At 34.6% G+C, this 16,223-nt stretch overlaps 1 protein-coding gene across 2 annotated transcripts in view; it reads right to left on the reverse strand.

Moving 5' to 3' along the window:
• PTPRB (protein tyrosine phosphatase receptor type B) overlaps window positions 1-16,223 on the reverse strand; it is a 141,783-nt gene that overhangs the window by 102,703 nt on the left and 22,857 nt on the right. Inside the window, exons 1-2 of one of the 2 annotated variants that reach the window (XM_003770932.4) lie at window positions 8,803-9,483; window positions 8,075-8,348 (exon numbers count right to left, since the gene is read on the reverse strand). In XM_003770932.4, coding sequence (XP_003770980.2) covers window positions 8,075-8,348; window positions 8,803-8,862 — 334 coding nt within the window. In that variant the 5' untranslated portion in view covers window positions 8,863-9,483. Of the gene's footprint in view, window positions 1-8,074; window positions 8,349-8,802; window positions 9,484-16,223 lie in introns of those variants that run through there. The other variant, XM_023504302.2, reaches the window with a different exon arrangement.

The raw sequence follows: 16,223 nt of genomic DNA on the forward strand, positions 1-16,223 counted from the left end.
CAGAGATGGTCATTTAGTATATTCAATATAATCTAAAATTATTTTAAAATATATTTCTATACTTGAGGTATAATAAAAATGGATTACAAAATTTGGAAAACCCCACTAGACCTACATAAATCATATGTATGGATAGATGGATAGATATGGATGGATACTACATATTTGCATCTCTATTAGTTTAGTCACAACACACCTCTGTGCTTCATAACTAGTGAAGTATTTCAGAATAAGAGAACTGTCAAAGTCCATAAATTGAAACTTTACATCTTGAAAAAAGTATATGAATCATTAGCCAGCAATTTTGTACATCTTTGTTTTCAGAAACAACAGGAAACAGTAATGCCAATGATATCAAATCCTTCAGAGTTGTCTAGGCATTTGATATTGACCATACTATTAAAAGGAAGTTCCAGAAATTTCTTAAGTAAGTTTGATCACCCAATTTTCCTATCTTAAGAGGAAAGGACAAAATTTGGTGAAAGTACACCACCAAAATGAACTCTCCTTAAGTCAAACTTTTTTTTTGGAAGGAAGTCACATAATGAAATATTTATTTTCTTTCCTTTTTTGGCATAGAATTGATTTTGAAAATATCAGGATCACTAGATAAGAGAGCTTCAAGAACATTTTGAATGTGAAATGACCAATATTTATTTTGAAAATAGGTGCTAGTGTACTGAGGAAAATGTAATCACATGCAGATTTTTGTTGCAAGCACTTTTTTTCTCTTCAAAAGTTTTCATCCCTTACATATTTTTTAATAATGCCTCTTATAGTTAGGGAGGATTTTTTTTTAATGAGATGATGAAATATCTTTCCTATTAACCCCAAAAATATGTCTACTTAGTTAAAATATCAAATTAGTTAGATTAATATAGTCAAAAAGGCTGATGAACTTAAATGAATTGGTTATTCTCCCCTAGTTTTGTTGATATCAGATTAATCATATGTAGCCTATATGAAGAAGATATGACATTAATCAATTCCTATGGCTTTGAAAAAGGATTGCAAAATGGCGCTGTGCATAGAATGTCAGACCTGGAGTGAGGAATCTTCCTAAGTTAAAATCCAGCTTTAGACACTGTAAGACCTTGGGCAAGTCACTTACTTCTGTTTGCCTCAATTTCCTGTAAAATGATCTGGAGAGAGAAATTGCAAACCACTCCAGGATCTTTGCCAAGGAAACCCCTCTCCTTTGCCCCTCCCCCCACTCCCCATCTGAGAAAGAGTTAGATTTGACTAAAAAACAATTGAATGACAAGATGGCTTCAAAAATTTTAATGGCTTTGCCTCCAGAATCTCTCTCTTTTTCATCTTTTTTTCTATTCCTACTACTATTATTCCCTTATTTACCTGCATTACCTCCAAATGATATCCAAAATGATTCAATTCTAAATCCAGTGATTTTCTACGTAATTTATATCTAGCTCCACCCCAAGACATTGCCACCAAATTAATCATCCAAAAGTGCTACTTTGTACCTATTAACACTTTTTGAGAGCTTTTCATTTTTGACATCATAAAATTTAACTGGAATTCCAAGATTTCTTCTGCTTTTGAACCTTACCCACTTTCCTTTTCTATGTAAACTTTTTGCTTTACTCATTGCTTCCCATATGCATTATGTGCATTCTTTGAATCTTTATTTAAATTTACTTCTACTTAGAATATACTCTTCATTCCTTTTGTTATCTAATTCTAACCTTTTTTTTAGATCTCAGTTAAATTCTTACCTCTTCTGCAAACCATTCCTTGATCCTACAGGGATCATTCCAGACAGACTTCAGAGTTTACTTTCTTCTCTTAACTCTGAGTACATTTTGGTCTATGTCATTGATTTAGAACTTAGTATATTTTTTAATTTATATTTTATATTTGGGTCTTATTAATCCAGCTAAATTTTAAAGCTATAGTATTCAGGAATTCCTACTGCCCAAAATAATGCTTTTGATATTACTGTTAATTCCTTTACTTGGGATCAAAACTTGTGATCTTTTGAATTATATAGCTCAATAATGAATGTTCCTCTTTATATGAAAACTCTCCAAGGAGGAATCTCATATCAGTATGATGAATGTTGTAAAATGTGTAGATTGAATAGTAAACAAGAAAAAGAGAAAGAAGAAACAGAAACATGTCCACAAAGATAACTGATTAACTGGTTTGCAATACAAAAACCTGATTCACTTATTGTTTAGTTCTGTTATTTAATATTTTAAAAGATGATGTGAGTCAACATCTATATAAACATATATCTGGAATGTGTTTAATTTTCCCTTTCTAAAGGCAAAAGATTATCAGTACTGAGGGAAGGGGTGGCAAACTCTCATTTTCAGTCACTCTATTTGTAGCTAATGTAACATGAAAAGACATACAGAAAGAGGGTCCTCTTATGCAGAAAGAGGGAGCAGTGATTCAACTATTCACAAGTTCAATACAGAACTGATCATTATCAGTTCACTTTTATAACTAAAATGATTGTAATTAATGATTTTAACAGTCTAATTAGTTTGATTTAATTTGATTACTACTGTATTTATTTGTTTTCTCATTCTTTCCTCACATAGAGATAGAACTATTCCTGCTCCTTGCTAAAACTAATTTTTCTACTTGACTACTTAATACCATTCCTTCCTATCACTTCTAGTATCTTGTTCCAAAAATTATCCCTCTTCTTTCATATATCTTCAATCTCTCCCTCTCCACTGACTTCTTTCCTATAAAAATATTCAGAATTTTCTAATCCTAAAATAAAAATAAAAAACAAGAAACTTTTCCTTCTAGATTATCTTTCTCTTCTTCTTTATGATAAAATTTCTGGAAAAACTCTAGCCAACACATTCTTTCTTCAATTCCCTCTTCCACTGAAAGACATCAGTGATCTCCTAACCTTGACCTCCCTACAGCATCAGAGTCTATTGACTATCTTCTTCTACATACTTTCTCTTCCTATTAATTTCTAGACTTAAGAAAATAATAGAGAAAATGCTAATGCAGATTCAATTTAAAAGTGAATCTTGAATATATTTTGGGGAATGAGAACTGGTTAGTCATCTACTAGAACACCCTTGAATCCCAACCTTTCATTTGCAGTCTATTCCCACATCTCTAATTCTCTACAAGATAATTTTATTTCTTGTACCATCAATATCTTAGCTAAACATGTTAAAAACTGAACTTGTTCTTCCTCTTAAACCTGATCCTTTTTTTGATTTCACTATAATTTTCAATCATACCAGTTTACCCAGTCTCCAGTTTGCAAGATCTTGTTATCGCTAACTTTTCTTTTTTCCTCATTCCTCATAGCCAGTTAACCAAAGTCCTACTGATTCAACTTCACAATATCTCTTAATCTGTCCCAATAGCTAGTATTCTAGGATGAACTCTCATTATCATCTGTCTTGCCAAAAAGTCCAGAAACTGTTTCAATTTACAATTTAACAAAGAAATTAGTAGTCAAATTTTTTTTAATTGTAGAAGCTGATTTTCACAGTGTTACAGAATAAAATGATAGAAAGTTATTAAAAATATAATTCAGTAAAGGGAAAAACAAGCTTGTAGAAAGTTGGGGATATAAACAAGCCTGTAGAAAGTTGGGTATAAGTAAGATCCAACTAAGCCACATCATCATGCACTAGAAGAACAAAAACAGGCATAAAACAGAACAGATATATCAAGATATTTATAGTGATATATTTTCACCACTGTGGAATCACCTCATTTGGACATAGTACTTTAGTGAGTACACTATGGAAGTAGAAACAACACTTAATAAGCTGAAGTAAGGAAGAACAGATAGATATGATTAAATAAAAGTAGGAAAAATCCTCTTAAATCAATGCAATTTTAAAAATGTTTAAAGAACAAATTTTAGAATATCCCAAAGAAGGTAAGATTCCAAAAGAATCTCCAAAAGAGATCAAGATGATTAAACTATATAGGTGACTTAGAATACTTCATAGAATTTTAAGTGGAAATTAATTTAGCATTAAAACATCAAAACATTAATTGAATCAGCAATCATAAAACAAACGTGGTGTAGCCATGAGGACACTGGATTTGGAATAAGGACTGACCTTATTTCAAATCCTGTCTCAGACATATGCTAGTAATTCTGTGGCCTGTATAACTCTTTCTAATTCTAAATCTATTATTTTATGATTATGTTTGTGACCAAATGTTTTTAAGATTGGTAATAATTCCAAATCGTTGCCTAGAATTTTTGATCTTAGAGGATATTCACTTATATTGTCACTTTTAGATTAATCCAAACTAATGCAAATGCATAACTAGAGGAAGATTAGGGTTTTATGTAGGCAGTTTATGTGCCATAGTAGATACATTCCTAGGCCTGGAGTCAAAAAGCTGTGGATTTAAATCCAGCCTCAGACTAATGTCTGTATGACAGGGTTAAGAGACTTGCCTCAGGTTAACTAGTATATGAGATCAGATTTGAACTCATGAAGGTAACTTCCTGACTCCAGCTCTAGCACTCTACCTATTGAACCACCTAGATGCTCTATGCTAAATTAGTTCTAGGCAAACTTATTAGCAATTGTTTTTTATAGGTTGACCGGTTGTGAAACTGCTTCAAAGCAATCCTAGCTCCTACCTGGGATTGTTCTTGATACCCCCAGCTACTTCCATCTTGTATTTATTCTGTATATATTAACATATATGCATAAAGCTATCAAACTTGTAGCCTATAAAACTTCTCAGTCCATTTTGAATAAGATTAAGAAGTAACTGGGAAATGTTTAACAAAATAGATAAAAATACATACAAATTAGATATTGCTGACCTGCAGTTTTCTAAGTCAATATGTGGCCCATAGGGATTATTTCTACCTGAGTTTTACACCACTGATATAAATGGTTCTTCCCAACAGAGGTAGGGGATGCTTTACTTTTCTTATTTTATCCTTAGTACCAAAGCAGTGTGTGGCATATAGGAGACAATGAACAAATGCTTATTGATCAATTTATTTATTGATTAAAGAGAATGGATCACTTCTATATTACATAGTAGTATATCATGGGTTGTTTATTTAGTATCTACAACATCTCAGCCCATGAGGCTAGACTCTGAAGTGAGGCAGTAAGGTTCAGTGGAAATCCCACTGTTTGTGGGATCAGTAGAACTGGACTCGATTTCCAATTCTGTTGTTCAGTTGTTTCAGTCATGTCTGACTCTTCAAGATCCCATTTGGGATTTTCTTGACAAAGATAATGAAATAGTTGCCCCTTCCCTTCCACAGTTTATTTTACAAATTAAAAAAAAAAAAACTGAGGCAAACAGGATTAAGTGACTTGCCTAGAGCCACACAATTACTCTCTATCTCTATGCATTATGGTGCCACCCCTCCAAGCACTACCAATAGGCTTGGGACTTGGGGGCACAGGGATAATGATATTTTTACAAACTCCTTTATAGTGCCATTATGTGTGAAATATTTTGTAAACTGTACAACACTAAATAAATGTGAACCGTGATTATTACTAGTGTTTGCTATGCTAGTCTGATAGATAATGTGCTGGCATTCTAAATCAACAACTGTGGATTCAAGTTTTATACATGGTACTCTGGTACTAGTTTCTTGTAGTGGTAACTATCTCATAGGGTGATTAGGAAGCAAATAATTTGTAAAATGCAACACTAATTATAGATCTAAGATATTATTATCAGTGTATAGATAGTTTTTTACTCAACATTTATTTGCCCCTGAAAACATTTTTTGTTCTTACTGGATAATGAGCACCCAAAAAAAGCACTTCACCAAAACATTTGAGTCATTGCTTTTGTATAGACTTATATATATATATATATATATATAGACCTTAAAGGATACGTTCTAATTATCTAGTTAACCTGGTCAAAGCAAACAGTCACACTTTATAATTCAGCACTAAAATTAGATATTCTTAGACATGAATATCCAAATTTTCTTTACATTGACCAAATTAACCAGATCATTATCAAATTGTTGTTCATTAAGGTTGTGAAGGCATCAAAGAAAATGTAAGGAAATGCTTCCATTCTAGAAAAAAATGTTTCAAGGCCCATGGATATGGCTGGACTCCCTTGCCAGTGCAATTCAGGAAAATAATCTATTGATTGATCTGTGCAAAGAGGAAAGTATTCCAGGGAATTTAGTTCCTTATACTTTGAATAGCTCTTACATGGGCTATCTATGAATGATGCAAATTAAATTGATTTGTTAATTTTTTCCTATTCTCAAAATCATAAAATATCAGAGTTGGAAGGAACCCAGGAAGTAATCTAATACAATCTTGCATCTAAAGGAGAATCTCCTTTATATCAAATTTATAAAGTGACCATCCAGTATTATCTGTAAGATTTCAATAAGGAGAAGCCATTCTTTGATTCTACGGCCCTAACTATAAGACATATTTTTTTTTTATGTCAAGTCTGAGGGAAAATGTAGGGTAGTAGAGAGCAGCTTTGAGAAAAGGTAGTTAAGTAGAGAAATAGATAGGAAGGTAGAAAGATAGCTTTCTAGAAAGCTAGTTAGAAGGATAGATGGATAGATTGTTCGATGGATAGATAGACAGATAGATAGATGATTGATAGATAGATAGATAGATAGATATAGATTGCCAGATGAGGTAGATAATAGAGTTCATAAATGCTTATTATGTGTCAGGCATTATGTTAACTATTGAGGATACTAATTAAAACCTGAAAGTTAGTTCCTGTCCCAAGGAGCTTACATTCTAATTGGGGAAGATAACATATAAGAAGGAACTGGAAGGATTACCTGAATTCAAGTGTCTCCCCTTACAAATACTTTTCCTGACTCTGACTGGTTCTCCACACTATACCATCTCTTTATTTGGACTCAGGATATTGATAATATTTTGACACTATATAAGCTGTACTAAGTGGTCATACCTTCTTTTAGGAGTATACAAATCAGCTTAAAAGGACTAATTTATAATTTCCCAAAATTATTCAAAACACCTTCAAAACTTGTCCCCCATGAGGATTTTTTTTTCTTTTTGTCAATGATTTTTCCTGTGCTTTAAAGATGAATACCCAATCTCTCCAATTTAAGGGGGAAGGGGAGAGATTATTTTCCAGTTTGCTAAATTTGAGAACTGCACCATAAATCAAATTCTTCAGAGCTTTAAGGAAACACAAGTAAATTTAAGATTTTTACATCATATTTTGTGTTAAGCAAGGAAGATAGTATAGTAGAATGGAAAGAATAGTAACTATAGAATCAGGACCTAAATATTGAGAACAGGACTGTATTTGAACACAGAATTAATAGATAATAACTGAATAACTGAATAATTATAAAATTAAACTAAATAATTCAATCTACCCTATTTTAGTCAGTTAAGGGAACTGCTCAATGTCAAAGGAGAGTTCCTTGAAACTTAAACTTTCAAACATTGAGAAGAAACATTATTAAATAGAATAGCTTGAACAATGAACTAATTGAGTTAATAATAATAATTGAGTTACTTTCTTTATCTTTCTCCTCTGCCAACAAGTATCTAATATACTTTTTTCCCCCTATACCTTGGATACAAAAAATTTCCAAACACATTAAATCTTCATATATCTAGCTAGTTTCTTTTTAAAAAGCCTCTTTTCATGGAATGCCAATCTCAGTTATCAGTCTCCCCTCTTTGTTCTATTCCTGAAGTTTCTATGCCCCTTGTCAAAAATAATACTAATTTGAGGAAACCCATGTTTCTCAATCTGTGCATTTTCATTGTTTACTTAAAATATTTACTTAAATTATTCTGCTGTTTTGTCATTTTAGTGGGTCAAAATTACCAGTCTCCATCATTTGAATATGCTTCCTTCTAACAGATTCTTACCCCATAGGCACAGAGACCCAGACTTTTAACACTAAGAGGGCAGAATTTGAGACATCTCAAGCCTCTTAAAATCATACCCCTTGTGTTTGGAGGTCTCCGTCAGTGATCAGTTTTCATCTTTCCTTCTTTCTTTGGGGTTTTAATAGGAGGTCAAATGAAAGGAGCCCATCTCTCTTACTTCAGAATGTTCCATGATAGCTGCACCTGCAACCCATTACCTGTTTGCAAGGAGATGACTCTTGTATTTCCATCCTGAGACACAATCCTGAAATGATAGGTTGTTCCACTTTGTAAATCCTGGGGGTTACATTCATAGGTATGGTTGGCAATCCGCATAGGGTAGCACAGAGCACTCCCAGAAGCGTCGGAGTTGGAGATGAGGCTAAAGTTACAAGGTGATCCTTGTGTGCTCCACCTGAGACTGGCAGACCTGCTGGAGACGTTGGCTTGGGTCAGGTTGATGTCGCATCTCAACGATTCTCCTAGGCCATTCTGCAAAAGGGATCAGAGACAAGTGCTGAAGCCTCCTGACTGCTCCTTCCTTAGAGACGCTCTGGTTCCTTTCCCTTCCTCTCCAAAACAATCTCCCCAAACAAATTCATTAAGTTAAACAAACAAAAAACAGAGCAAGAACAGAGAGATGGCCAAGTCTCCCAGCAGATGTCCTCCAGAGGAGCTTGGAGATGAGGGCGCAGGAGCCAGGGAGCAAGGCATGACTTTGGCAGTGAATGCTCTGTAGGATAAGCTGGGTGGCAGAGCATATCTCTGCTTTGCTCCCAGGACCCTTTTCACGTCCCAGGAAGGTTCCCAACGAAAAAGGTCTAGGAGCACAGAACAACCAGGAGTGGAGGCTGAAAGCTGGAGAGGAAGCACGTTTGCTGAGGGGAAAAGCAAAGAAGGTGTTTTCTCCATATCTATGGGGGAACCCTTTCCTCTTTCCACTCACCTGCATCAGGTTCAGTGTCATCCATAAGGCCAACCTGGCTCCATAGCTCGGCATTGCCATCAGTGTTTAAGAACAAGATTATCGAAGTGGGAGAGACAAGAAGGGAGACGGCCACTGAGTCTCAACTAGTGAGAGGAGAGGCGAGTTGAAGCAAGAGAATGGCAAAGGGAGCATGGAAACTCCTGGGAAAGCCTGCAAGACACTTGTTGCTTAAGGTTCAGGGCTTCCTGCCCGCTCCTTGAGGTTTTCTCCGGGAGGGGTACTGGGATGTGCCAGGACAGGGGCCGCTCTTGCTGCTGCTACTGTTGCTGCTACAGCTGCAGCTCTCGGCGGGCTGTGGACGCGAGAGGGAGCGGGAGCAGGCAGCTCGCAGCCCTTCCCACGCTGCCATACTGACCCGCGCTGCCGCTAGCCTGAGCCCTTTCCATGGACTTCCGCAATCAAAAGGCAATTTCCTTGTCTCCCGGCAAGGAAACAATGCTCCGGGAAAGGAGGGCGCCTCGAGGAGCCAACGCCTGAGGCTGCCAAGGGAATCTGGAGCATTCCCAGCTGCCCCCTTAGTGCCCTCCTCTGCTAACCACCAGGGTCCGGGTCCCCGTTGCACTTGCCCTCGCGAACTTTTACTTTTTCCACACTCTTTTCTCCACTCTCCAGACCTCTGAGCAAAAAATGTTACTTGCCCCCCTCCCTCTCCCTTTCCAGCCCCCTTTCCTTTCTCCACACCCTTCACCGCCCCTCCTCCCATCTTCCTTCTTATTGTGCTCCCTCATCTGCTTTCTCCAGGGGCTCTTTTCTCAAGATTATGCCTGACCAATCATGTACCGGAGCAGATTTCCCTAGGTCTGGAAACCTCTTTACCGGAACTTTATTAAAATGTTCTTAGCTTACAAGTACCACTAAAAATAATTTGTTCAGTTCTCGTGGTCCCTTTCTCCTAACCAACAAAAAATCCTTCTTTGTCCATTTCTAATCAGGATGCAATCTTTTCTCTTCTTGTTACCCACTTTAAATTTTCTCCTATAAAAGATTTTGCTTTGTTTCTGTAGTAGCTAAAACTACTTCAAAATACCATTATGAGAACACTGTGATTAAGGAATTCAGTAGTTTGCTTAGATTTACCTGCTAAAATTAGAATTAGCTTAATACTACTGTTCAGCAAGGGATAGTAAGGTCACCACAAACCAATTTAATCGTTAATTCTAAATTTAAAATCTATAAACAAAGCAATCTTGTGACATATTACTGAATAAAAATCTATCATGACACCTCCAGCTCTAAGAAGCTAACTCTTTCTATTATTATACAAAGTAATGTAAGTAAGCCCTCCATAAGTTCAGAAATATTTCTTTAACAGAGCATTATTAACAAACACATTTCCCTCAGTTTTCTGTACCTATTTGTACCCTTGACACAATGTACCTCCGGGTTGTTGAATGACTGTGGGATTAACAATACACAGAACTTTCCTGATTCTCAAGGAACAAAGAAAAAGAATTCTATGCAGATAACAGCCAAAGTATGACCCACACCTTTAATACCTCGTTATCACTTCCTTTAGATATAGCATGATGATATAGATGAAGCAGTTATAGCACATTTCACATTGTCATTTCTAAGAGTTAAAAAAATCTGTTGAGGTTATTAAATGGAGAGGAAGGAAAGCAATTTTTTAAAATTAAGTATGCCATACTCACTTAATTCTACATTGTACACAGTAACAGAATGTCTAATTTGAAAATGAGCATTTGAAATATATCTAATTCCATTTGGGGAAGCCTCTTATTCCTTTCTCCAATCTCTTCAGATTCTGGTGGAGATAGACTAGCACCCTTAATTCAGGAATCTTGGAAATGGTAATGCTTTTAGTCCAGTGCCTTCAGCCTTCATTCTAGGAAGCAATATGTGAGGAGATGTAGTCCTACCAACTATTCTTACAAGTGATGCTTTCATAGTTACTGAAGACTCAGAAAAGAAAGTTACTGTCACTAGTCACTGACTCTATCAAATGTTTCAACATCAAAAACTGATATTTTATCCCTGAAAAAAAGAGGCATTCATTACTACGTGCTTTTTCATTGTACCATAGAATTTTAAGATCTTACTTGTAATTGAAGCCTTCCATTAGTGTTTTCTGTCTCATTAGAATTCTTTGAGTGCAGGGATTGTCAGACTTTTTATGTATTTTGAGCATTTCTGCATTAAGTAACCATTTATTACTTCATTCATTTTTTCATCTTTGGAAATACTAAAAACCTTCTTCACTTTGGAAACGCACTCCATCCCTGGATTTCATACATTAGAAATATATAGCTATCCCGTTCATATTACAACTTTCCCCATTGTGGTTTCAATATATTGTAGGTTGGCATAAGAAATTAAATGGGAATTTTGGGAGAGTTTTATAGAAGCAACAGACTACATGTAAAGGTCAGAAGATGACACAGAAAAAGATTTTGTTTCTTTTACTTAACATTGAGCTACATATATATAGTGCAATGACCAAACATTAAACCCAATTTTACAATAAGATAATATAAACACCCCTTGATTAGCTATTTCCTCCCCTTCCATTTTAAAGAGAAGCCTAGGCTAGACATATATCCAGTCCCTTTCAAGGTGCATTCTTGCCCTTCTCAGACTATGTCTCACCTTTAGGTAACTTCATCTTTACAATCCCTTCTCCCACTACTCCATTTTGCTTCCTTTTATGTGTTCTCTTCCCTCATTTTCATAGCTGCTATACTATAGGGTAGAAATATGGAAGTTTACATTTATGTAAAATGTCCACAGCATAACATTTTATTGTTTATTCTTTTTAAAATCACTATATTTAAATACGAAATTAAAGTAAGCAATTCGTCTTTTAAAAAAAAAATGTAAACTTTTTTTCCCCTGAGGCAATTGGGGTTAAGTGACTTGCCCAGGATCACACAGGTAGGAAGTGTAAAGTGTCTGAGGCCAGATTTGAACTCAAGTGTTCCCGACTTTAGGGCTGGTGCTCTATCTACTGCACCACCTATCTGCCCCAATATAAACTGTTTTTGAAGACAGTTATGTGCTTTTTTTTTGTTTGTATTTCAATTCCCAGCATTTATCATAGGGTTTAACACATAACTGATATTTAATAAATATGTGTTGTCTTTTGTAACTGATCAGAAAACAAATGCAACCTCTTTTTTAGGGAGGTATTGTCATCTCTATGATAACTGTGATAACAGGGTAAGGAAAAGAGAAATAAAGAATTGATTTCTAGAAATGTGAATTTATGATATGACTCTAAGCTTATAAGAGCTCAGATTTATAACCCCACGTACTCCCATGATTTATCCCTTTTATGTATATGATCCTTTATTTTCAACCCTGATGACTCCTCTGAGCTTATATTCTATTATTCCAAATGCTGGGTATCTTGTTGTCCAGAAGATGTCCAGAACTGAACTCATCTTTTCCCCTAAAACCATACATTTCTTTTTAATGTCCCTAAATTTTTTTTACACCACCAAATTCCCAGTTTCCCAGGTTAGAAACTCCGAGCACATTTCTTTTCCTTCATAAATCAAGTTATCAAGCATTTATTGCCTAATATGTGCCAAGCCCTCTGCCATATAAGCACTGGGGATACAAATAAAGGTCAAAAATAGTTCCCCCAGACTCATAGTCTAACTCCTCTCATTGTATTCAGTTAATATACCTTCATTTTTCCTTTTTCTATAGCATCTTTCATATTAATTTCCCTTGCTGTATTATCTCTTACCTGATCTACCATAACAATATCCAATCCATTTTTCACAGACTAATATTTCTAAGGCAGAACTCAGATTATATTACCTCCTTGGTTAAAAATCTTTGATATTTTTTCATTGCTTACCATGTGAGACATAGATTCTTCAGATTGACATTTAGTGCCCTCCACATTCTGACCCCCAATATATCTTTTCAGATTTAATTCACTATCCTCCTAGAAACATTCTACATTTCAACTGAATCAGACTACATGAAAGTAGGCATTCCTTGATATTGTCCTGCTCTTTCCTATTTTTGTCCCATGTATTCACCTTTAGACATGTCCAGAAGGGGCTTTGTGAGCACTTCTGCCTTTAAAAAATCCTTTCTTTCCTCAAGGTTCTACTTGGGCACTAATTTCTTCATAAAAGGGATTCTCCCTTCCTTCCCATTCCATGCCTACCTCTCATTCCCTCTCTTTACCCCTCTCTTCTTGGATATCTTATATAATTTTTTGAATATTTTCAACTCTTTCCTAGTGTTATATTTATTTTATTATTATTATATTTCTCTTATATCCCTCCACTAGATATAAGTTCCTTGAAGGCAAATATTTAAGTCATATTTCAGCCTTCTGACCTCACATCTAGTATTATAGTTACCTACATACATGTATCTCCTTATACATTATGAGCATCTTTAAAATAAATAGTATTTTATTTGCAATCTTAGAACATATGACAGTAGCTAGCATAGCACTTGATTTATGTGAAAATGAAATTAAATCCATGAATAAGAGGTTTAAAACTGAAAATGACATCACAAGCTTTAAGGTATTTCAATATTTAAAAAAAAATATGGAGGGGCAGCTAGGTGGCATAGTGGATAGAGCACCAGCCCTGAAGTCAGGAGGACATGAGTTCAAATACTTCCTAGCTATGTGACCCTGGGCAAGTCACTTAACCCCAGTTGCCTCAGCAAAAATAAATAAACAAACAAGCATGGAAAGCATCATATCAATAGTTGAAGGATGGCATGTATATATATGCTATATATAATATGCATACACATATACATGTATATGTACATACACACACAAACACACATATCTATCTTTCTATCTATCTATATCTATCTATCTATCTATCTATCTATACCTAAACGCATTCATTCAGGAAAGATTTATTTATTAAGCACTGTGCTAAGAAGTGGGGAAAAGAAAAAAAAAATCTCACCCTACCTATTCTACTAACATTCTACTAGATTATATTCTACTGAACTGTGTCAACAGTCATTTCTGTGGTCTCTCTGTTTTTACCCTCTTCAATTCATTCTCCCATATATCTGCCTGAGATTTTTCCTAAAGTGAAGTCTGACATAAGCTCCAGGGGTCCCCTTTTCTTTCTAGAATCAAATAAAATCTCCTATATTTATAACAAATATATTTATTTATATTCACACTTGTCTGAAACTACCTTTTCAAAATTTGGAAATAATTCTCCCATTTTATATGGCATATACTGGCCCAATTTAATCGTTCATAGAGAACATTCTATCTCTTATCTTTTGGTCTTTGTGCAGGCACCCTTCCCTCCATGCCTATAATTTATTCCCTCCTTATTTTCTCCTTTTAGAAGTCTTAGCTTCTTTGAAAACTTAGCTCAAGAGCTATATCCTACATGGAGTCCTCCACACTCAATCCCCATTCCTAATCCCTAGAAATTTTCTTTTATTTATTATGCGTGTATGTATATAATATTCTTGATATTTCTTCCAAAAGAATGTCAGCTCTTTAAAAATTTGGCAGGGTTCATTTTTGTCTTTGCAGTCCCAGCACTTTGTATAGGGTCTAGCATACAGTAGGGAATTACTAGGTGCTTCCTGATTATTGGTTTAATTTCATTTTTTCAAATTATTTATTCAAGTGATATAACCCTAGCAGAAACTTCCATATAATTACATAGTCTCAAGAAGAACAAAATCCCAAGTAAACTGTTAACTAAAAAAATATAGTCCAGAGAAATGATTTTTTATCATTTAGGGTTGCAGGATAGAAATTTACTTCATGAATATAGGTCCATAATTCATTCTTCACTTAAAATTAGAATATTTTTAGTCTAATAAATATTAGAATATTGGCTAGGGCGACTTCCAGGGGCAGAAACTGGAAAATGAATGGATGTTCATCAATTGGAGAATGTTTGGGTAAATTGTGGTATATGAATGCTATAGAATATTATTATTCTGTAAGAAATGACCAGCAGAATGAATACAAAGAGGCTTGGAAAGACTTACATAAACTGATGCTGAGTGAAATGAGCAGAACCAGGAGATCATTATATATTTCAACAACAATACTGTATGAGGATGTATTCTGATGGAAGTGGATATCTCCGACAAAGAAAAGATCTAATTCAGTTCCAATTGATCAATGCTGGACAGAATCAGCTACACCCAGAGAAGGAACACTGAGAAATGAGTGTAAATTGTTTGCATTTTTGTTTTTCTTCCCAGGTTATTTTTATCTTCTGAATCCAATTCTTCCTGTGCAACAAGAGAACTGTTCAGTTCTGCACACATATATTGTATCTATGATATAATATAACATATTTAACATGTATAAGACTGCCTGCCATCTAGGGGAGGAGGTGGAGGGAGGGAAGAGAAAAATCTGAACAGAAGTGAGTACAAGGGATAATGTTGTAAAAAATTGCCCATGCATATGTACTGTCAATAAAAAATTATAATTAAAAAATAAAAAAGAAAATTGAGTCATTGATTCTGTCATTGTTCATTTTTTGCTTAGTCTGTTCTATTAATCTGCTTCCCTTCCAGTACCAGTGCTGTTTTATAATATAATTTGAGAATTAGACTTCTATTTTCCCTTCATCCATATATATATATATATATATATATATATATATATACATATATATGTGTGTGTGTGTATGTATTTCATTTTATATGTCATTTTTTCTTTCTTCAAGTTAATTTTATTATTATTTTATCTAGATCTATAAATATAGTATTTTTGGTAGTTTGATGGAATCAGACTAAATCTATAAATTAATTTTGGTAGAATAGCAATTTTTCTAATGTTAGCATGACCCCTTAGTTTCTAATGCCTAGAAAAGAGTCTAATCCTTTATTTTATGTATCCCATGACCCAGAATCAGATATTTAATTTTTGTATTTTTTATCATAATAGTTTCCTGCTAATACTTGTAATAGAAAATTAAGCCTGAGTGTTAGACACTTTAACTTGTGATTATAAGCCAACTTTAATTTATTTTCCCCCAAAGTCTTTTTGTTATATAAATTATATTGAAACACCTTTATCTTTGTCTTTGAAATTATAAGACAACTTGCTAAGGAAAATGCTCATGAGGTTTGTAAAAGAATTATACTAGAACTACACAAAGATATTCCTTTAGAGGAGATCATAAGACACTGTGGCACAGTGGGCACAAATACTTTTTATACATAGGCTATGATGTAGACTTCTCAAGATATGAACATGGAAAGACAGGGTCCCTTTTGGCAAAGGATTTCCAGAGAGACTCATCAATGTCTTCAATGTAGTAAAGTAGAATATTTGAAGATCAATATTGGCATAAATATAGAGTGAAAAAACAGAGTGGGAGAACAAGACCTAAAACCCTATGTCCAAAATGCAACAAAGGTTTCCAATGAACATC

Source organism: Sarcophilus harrisii, chromosome 5 (genome assembly GCF_902635505.1).
Source record: "Sarcophilus harrisii chromosome 5, mSarHar1.11, whole genome shotgun sequence".
Taxonomy (NCBI): Eukaryota; Metazoa; Chordata; class Mammalia; order Dasyuromorphia; family Dasyuridae; genus Sarcophilus; species Sarcophilus harrisii.